The 7,435-nt window shown below is 33.8% G+C and overlaps 1 protein-coding gene, 1 long non-coding RNA gene and 1 other non-coding gene across 8 annotated transcripts; 1 reads left to right on the top strand and 2 right to left on the bottom strand.

Annotated features, from left to right (window-relative positions):
- Positions 1-911: 911 nt before the first annotated feature.
- LOC115982224 lies at positions 912-4,832 on the bottom strand. Of its 6 annotated transcripts, none has more exons than XR_004089561.1 (4): positions 4,460-4,832; positions 2,734-3,883; positions 2,557-2,616; positions 912-1,152 (listed from the first exon to the last, which is right to left on the bottom strand). It is a non-coding gene; the product is annotated as an uncharacterized LOC115982224 (long non-coding RNA). The 6 variants fall into 6 exon arrangements; XR_004089559.1 differs by lacking the exon at positions 912-1,152 and having other exon boundaries at positions 1,999-2,616; positions 2,734-2,866; positions 3,173-3,883; XR_004089563.1 differs by lacking the exon at positions 912-1,152 and having other exon boundaries at positions 1,999-2,616; positions 2,734-2,862; positions 3,173-3,883.
- Positions 4,520-4,622, bottom strand: LOC115983087. Its single transcript, XR_004089888.1, has one exon. It is a non-coding gene; the product is annotated as a U6 spliceosomal RNA (small nuclear RNA).
- An 821-nt stretch (positions 4,833-5,653) lies between the features above and the next one.
- On the top strand, positions 5,654-7,213 carry LOC115981060. The gene is made up of 2 exons (XM_031103249.1): positions 5,654-5,676; positions 6,385-7,213. The coding sequence occupies exons 1-2, from the start codon at positions 5,654-5,656 to the stop codon at positions 7,211-7,213; spliced, it is 852 nt and encodes a 283-aa protein (XP_030959109.1).
- Positions 7,214-7,435: the final 222 nt, after the last annotated feature.

Below are 7,435 nucleotides of genomic sequence, written 5' to 3'. Positions count from 1 at the left end.
CTATCCTTATATGAAAAAGTTAACGAATACCCTATTATTATTGGTTTAGAAAATATTTTTTAGAAAATTTTTATGGGAAAATAAAAAAAGTAACAATTTTTTTTATAGCATTTTATATTTTCTATAAAAATAATATCAAAACTTTATTAAAATAGTCTATTAACAAATGCCCTAAGGGCAATAATTAACCGGACACTTTTTATATAACCCTTTGCAAAACCAACTAAGGCCAAGTAGTAGCAGCTTTAGGAATTTATTTTAGGATAGTCATTAAGAAACTTAAATGGTACAAATCTAATAAAAAGAGAACTTGAATATATCGATATCAAAAAAAAAAAAAAAAAATTGCAAATACATGATATTTTACAATTTTCTTCTACTAACAAAATGAAAACACAAAAAAAAAAAAAAGACTAATAAAAGATAAAGTAAGAATTGAGAATTGAGAATCTTGAGATGCTAAGTTGTACGGGTACGAGTACAAGTAAGAGGTTCTTGCATTTCCTAAAAAACTAGGACACGATGCGTCTGGGGTACATAAATTAATTAATTAATAGTATATATTTTTGTGTGTATTTTAAATATCTTTGGTCGTCATTTATGTTTATTGTAGGGTCATTTATGTTTATTGTAGGTTATAAATTAAGTAGCAACAATATAATACTTTTGAAAACATATCTAAAACTATCATTTTTGTTTCAATTAAATAAAAAATTACTAAATAATAATTACCAAATGCTATAGAAGAAAATATATCAAAAATGCTATAGATTTTTTTTGTTGATGAGAAGAAGAAAGAAAAAAAAAAAAATTGTTATAGATTAACTGCATTGTTTCTATCATTTAATAAAAAATATTTCATTTTTAAGGTTTTTTTTTATTTTTTTATTTTTTATAATAAGGTACTGAATGCTTCCATTAAAAAAATGGTATGGCTAAGACTTGGACTTGGTCACAAACTCACATGACCTGATGGATAGGTGAGGATAAATTCTTTCCCTCCAAATAAATTCTTCATTCGAGGTTTCTACGGAACTGAAAGAACATCTTTTGCTTTGCTCTACCACAGTTGTGGAAGAAACCAACCAGCCTTCATAACTAAGCTTCTTTGTTCTTGTAAAACCAAAGAGAGTATAAAAACACCAAAAACCACTGCCAAAAAAACAAAGAATTAACATAAACAAAGCACTCGATCCTTTACATTAAAGCAATGTTTATATGTACAAAACCGCCTGCAAAGCAATAATGCAATCAAACGTCAAACAGACAGCGCTTTCTCTCTCTTTTACCGTTGCAGGGTTTCTTTATATGTCATCTGTAGGTAAGCATTTCAAACTTCACTAGTAAATTCAAATTGAGTTTGATAAAAGCTTACTCCTAATTATAAATTCTCCTTCACAAATTAACTTCTTTGAATCCCCTCCATTAGTACAAGCGCAAATATCACCAGTCCATTCTTTCTCAAGAAAAAATCCAATACCATTCTCAGTTGGTCATTTAGTGGCACAGTTTGGTACACACTACATGGCTTCAGGTCCCAACACCTCATAGCTAGAGAGACTAATTATACACTGATGTGTGTGCCCATGTTGGATGGATAAATTTTCTTATCAGAAAAAAAATATTGGCCACCAATTAGCCACGCAGTTATCTAAGTTGTTGACTCTGTAGGATTTTATGTGGACTGCAACAGTTATTCATTACATGGAGGAATCACACTGTTTATGCAAAAGAGAAAAGGGCAACAAAATAATAAAAAAAAACAACTATAAAAATAAAACACAATGAGCAATCAATACTATAAGAATAATACCCAAAAAAAAAAAAAAAAACACTAAAATCACAAAAAATTTGGAATCGTTGCCCAAGGATGGGAAACCAAGGACCTCGTGTTATCATTCAGCATTCCAATAAGTGAGCAACTGTCATAATTTTTTTCTTGCTCTTAAAAGAAAATCAATATCTAAAGTAACCTAAGGTAATTAGGCACACCACACATTCATCAGCATATCAGGATGCTCTTTATTTGCCTCATTTCATGGTTCTGATTTAGTGAATCTAATAGTGTACATGAGCCCCACATAATTTAAAGAGAAATGTTATGTTTACAACATTTTCACAACAAATCCCAAGCGGCAAGTTATCACTTTTCAGTGCTAGGTTCAAATTGAATTAATAACAATTTACCACCAAAGATTTGTTGTGAAAAATGTTGTAAACGTAGCATTTTTCTAATTTAATATTTCATTCCACCAAATAAGGAATGATAACTGATTTACTGATTTCAAAATGACGTGACTATACTTACCTTTAGATCTATTAACTACTACATCTTTCCCATGAAAAGAACTCTCTCCATTTCAAAGCATATTGAGAGGCTCCTTTGTTTCATGAGTATAGTAAGCATCATGAACTGAATAAGAAAATCTACTTCAAAATTTTCTTCAAACTAAACACGTAGTATTGTATAGCTGAACATTAATTTCGTCTATCTATTCACTTGTTCCTTTTCTATAAAAATTACCCAATCACTTGTTCCTTTTCTATAAAAATTACCCAATCAATTTCCTCAGCTTTGTCAATGTTGCTCTGCATCAGCCTCTTAAAATGTTTGCACTGCCATGGCCAGACAAGCAATCAATTAAAGCAAATTCTTAAAGCATGACTTATCCAAAAGAAAAAAGAAAAAGAAAAAAAATCTTAAAGCATGATGGTCAAGAGTAGCACTCATACCTAACAAACTTCTAGCCTATAGAGTTGGTTTGAACTTTAAACTGTAAACTTATATCTGTCCAAATGGAGTTCACACGCTAAAACCACTGGTACTACAAGTGGCACCAATTCATCCGGAGCTTATAATGACTATCTAAAGCAGCAAAAAACACCATCAAACAAGAAATTCCAAATCAAATGTTTAGATAATGAACAAAACTCTGTGAGGAAAGATCCCCTCCCATCTAAATCCTCCAATTCCTTCCAATTTTTAGTCAAATTTATGACAAGTGGCATTTATTTGATCTTGTGTGATTTTAAAGACCTTTGGATTTTTTAGATGCAAGGTCTCTCATCTATCTAAAAATTGAAGGGAATTGGAGGGGATCCTTTCCCAAAGTTTTAAAATTACATAAGTGGTCATTTAATACAAAAATTAGCAAATTCAATGGCAGGTAACCTGCATATTTCAGGTGGGGCAGCATTTTGTTAAACTCCAATGAGTGATGCTACTAAATGAAGAGCCAAGTCAATGCAATCTCCACAGCAGCAATGTTCTGTCATAGGGACAGTGAAATACATACACTCCAAACGCTACTCGGTTCCTGAAGGCAGATCAGTAATTGAGAGATCCACTCAAATGCTACCTCTGGAATCCTGACCACCACTACCATAATGACTTGTATTTTGAAAATTTTCATGGTATGGATCCAAGCTGAGAAATGACGACCATTTTGAATTTTACAATGATAAGCTATGTAAATGGCTGTAATCGCTCATAACATTCATGGCAGACTCAAGTGTAACTCCAATCAATTTGGTTAGCATCAATGAGAACCAAAGAACTGATCATACATTTTTACGGGCTGCTATTGATATTATCACCATTTGCCCTTTCTCTGGACTAAGGCCAAGGGTGCAAATTGGAGTTGCTATTTGGGTCATGATTTGATTGAACAAAGTTTTGATTTGTAACACTGCATTTTTACCCCTATTTTAAATGAAAAGAATTGTGTGCTTTTGTACAATCAAACTTCATAAAAAGGAGATTATAGTTTCAAAATGATTGAAATTCACCTGATGAAGTTCTATTCTAGTCTAAGAGCAATTCACAGGTCCCACATGATGCTGATGGAGGTCCTAGCAGCAATCCCTGTGCAACTTCTTTGTGCTACAAACATCATTACAATAATCAAAAGAAGCTCTAACTCAGCAAATGTAATTCAATGAAATTCAGGAATATTATTGTGCTAATATCCAAGCCAACCACAAAAAACTATTGCAAATCCAAAATTTGGAATGCCTCACAAGCTTCAACAGTTCAAAAAAATAATAAAAATAAAAAGCTTTAAAATTAGAGTATGACAACTATGAAAGACTCGAAATTTAAATTTTCCAAAAATAATCAAAAGAAGCTCTAACTCAGCAAATGTAATTCAATGAAATTCAGGAATATTATTGTGCTAATATCCAAGCCAACCACAAAAAACTATTGCAAATCCAAAATTTGGAATGCCTCACAAGCTTCAACAGTTCAAAAAAATAATAAAAATAAAAAGCTTTAAAATTAGAGTATGACAACTATGAAAGACTCGAAATTTAAATTTTCCAAAAATATCAAACCCAATTTCAGAATGTTAAAATCTGGATCAAATTTCAGAAGGGTTTCAATAATTCTACAAAAGAAACCTTACAAAATGACATAACGAGAATCTAAAACAAGTGTGAGCTAAAAATTTCAGCTTACCAGAACGAAGAAGACAGTGGAAGCCATGGAAGAATTCACACATGGGGTTTGGGGAGCGAAAAAAGTTTGGACCATTTCTCGATTTATGCGTGTCATCCTTGCGCAGGGGCCATGCTAATCTTCTCTGTATCGTTCCAATTTTATCAGATGTCCCCGAAGGGACGAGCCTTGTACTCTCACTCTTTGTTATAAACATAGATCGCTTTGTGTAACTAAACGATGTGGGATTGTTGATTCTCAACCAGAAGGCCCAATTTAGTTGGCTTTTGGTTTTACACACGTGTTAGCGCGACATTGTAGTAACTATTCTACGGTGCTAAGACTTTTTTTTAAAAACAAAATAAACGTCGGGTTATGTACTAGTCTTTTTGTAGTCTTATAGCTACTACTACAACAATTTCATTAAAAACACAAAAGCAGCAAGAATATTATTTGGGGCGTTTTAAGTTTTATATCAAATAATAATAATAATAATAATAATCTATATATATATATAATAATAATAATAGATGAAAAACTCAAATTGTAATTTTAAATTAAAACTCTAATTTTGTGCCAGATTGTAATTCCAAATTAGATCTCTAATCTTGTGACATGTGTCTTTCCTCCATCTGTCTAAAATTAAGTGGGATCAGATTACGCTGTGCTCTTTTTTTTTTTTCCTGAGTGAATAAAACATTCTGCTCTTCACACCCGCTTATTTTCAGGTTCACCTCCCCTTCTACAATAATCAAAACCCAAAATCCTTCCTCTTCTTCAAAATACAGCTCCCCTCTTCTTCAATTAATGCTATGGAATTTCAAAAGAATTTTTCGGTTCTTCAATTAATGCTATGGAATTTCAAAAGAATACCTCGATATCAATGATGCATGCCTTTGGGTATTTCTGTATCTTATATAGGAAGAGGTTCTCCATCTATTCCGATTGTACGTTTCTTCACAATTTTAAAGGTCCTGCTCAGCAAAACGAATTCTTCCTAAGGTTTGATTACTCATTTCTTTCATCTGCTTATGCTTTCCTTCGTTTTTGTGTATAAGCAAATTAAAACACCCAAAAAAAGAAAAAACTAAATATCAAAATAGAGAAAAAAAACATATTCCCAAATAGAGAAAAAGATAGATGAAAAAGGAAGAAAATATACTTGAGAGTCTTGAGACTAAGAAGCTGATCCGTCAACATGAGAAGCCTTAACCCATGGTGGACAGTGAGGTGAAGCCGTGAGTGTGGTGATGAGGCGGCGGCGGCAATAGCTAGGGTTTGGATTGTGGAGGGTATGGAGTGAAGTCAGTGAAGGGTTGAGACTTGAGACTAGAGAGACTTCAGATTGGGAGTAGAGAGAACGGAGACTTCTGAGATTGAGAGTGAGATTTTGATTTAATATTGAGAAGTGAGAACAGATCTGAGATGGGATTGAACTCATTGAAGACTGAGGCTTGCGTGTGGATTTTGTGGAACAGTGTTTGAGATGGGATTTCCATTTCAATTTTAGCAGTTCTGAGTTTCTGTCTTCTGCTGATTTGATCTTTGCTTTTGCTAATTTGATTTTTGCTTTTGCAAAGAAGACTCTAGAGGCGTGTAGGTGTAGTTGTCAATTTACGGGTGCAAGATAAAAATAAAAAATATAGTACAAGGTAAATTCCAATTAGTCTTCGTCCAGTTGTACCATGTTTGACTCCCCTCAATCATAGTCTATAAGTGAACAGTAATTAATTAATTAATTATATATATATATATATATAAAATAAACAACAAGGCTTAACTTTATAATTTTATTTTGTCTTCATCAATTGCGAACTGCGTAACTGTCAATCAGCTGGTCATTATAGTTATCAAAATATGATATTGTTTTTATATAGTGGTTCGTTTCTGATATGATAGTGAGCACATCTATTAGTTCACACATAGCATGACATTTGCGGTGAAAGAGAAACCACAGGACACATTTTGTGGAGCTGCAATACAGCAAAGGATACCTGGGCAGAACTGAAAGTAAGGCAGACTGATCGGATACCTCCCCTAGAGGAATTTATCGATGTTCTTTGGTGGCTGCGTGAGCACTCTGTGGTTAATGATTGGGAGGTTTTTGCTACTGTTGGGTGGAGTCTTTGGAACAACAGGAATGTTATTAGACATGGAGGACAGGGCAGACAGGGGAGAGAAATAGCATTGGAAGCACAGAGGTATGTAGATGAATTCCGGAATCACATGCCTAGTGACCTCCCAAAGCTTCAGCCCCCCCCTACGAAATGGTCTCTGCCACCACCCAATTGGTATAAGATCAATGTGGACGGCGCGGTCTTCAAAGAGCAAGGTAGTATAGGTGTAGGGGTGGTTATTAGAAATGCTAAAGGTGAGGTTACGGGAGCAATGAGTAAGAAAATATGTCTGCCATTGGGAGCAATTGAGGCTGAAGTAAAGGCTGTTGAAGAAGGTGTTTTGTTGGCATGGGATCTGGGTCTAAAGAATGTTGTTGTAGAAGGAGATTCGCTGGCTGTGACTCAAGCTCTTAATGGCGTGGTCACCCCTGCTATTTCTATCCAAAAGGTGTCTGAAGGTATCTTATGGTGGCTCAAGAAGTTTGATAACTGGAAGATCTTGCACACGAGAAGAAGCAGCAATACAGCTGCACATGTAATGGCTAAAGAAGCCAAACCAATTCTAGATAGTGTAATATGGGTGGAGGACTCTCCCCCAGCTATTGCTCACCAACTTTTGTATGATGTACTGTCTATGGACTTTTGTCCTAATTGTTGAATGAAGTTTAAAGAGTTTTTCATCAAAAAAAAAAAAAAAAAAGTTCACACATAGCACTGTCTGCCCATGCTTTAAAAATAAGCACATTTGCTTCTATTTCTTCTTCTTCCCCTGATTGCATTATAACATACTCTGATTTATCATAAAAATTTGTTGGTGACCCATATGATAAAGGGTCTTTAAACAGCTTATTGTCTTAACAAAGGTCATCTATGTTTTTTA

This window comes from Quercus lobata, chromosome 3 (genome assembly GCF_001633185.2).
Source record: "Quercus lobata isolate SW786 chromosome 3, ValleyOak3.0 Primary Assembly, whole genome shotgun sequence".
Classification (NCBI taxonomy): Eukaryota; Viridiplantae; Streptophyta; class Magnoliopsida; order Fagales; family Fagaceae; genus Quercus; species Quercus lobata.
The sequence above is the reverse complement of the archived record's forward strand: the minus strand, read 5'-3'. Positions and strand labels throughout refer to the sequence as shown.

What these genes read in the sequence shown, in the direction of transcription:
- LOC115981060 (XM_031103249.1), top strand. Translation starts at nt 5,654, where the DNA reads ATGGTGGACAGTGAGGTGAAGCC. An exon ending in GTGGACAGTGAGGTGAAGCC is followed by an intron (nt 5,677 to 6,384) that starts GTGAGTGTGGTG and finishes TTGCGGTGAAAG; the next exon opens with AGAAACCACAGGACACATTT.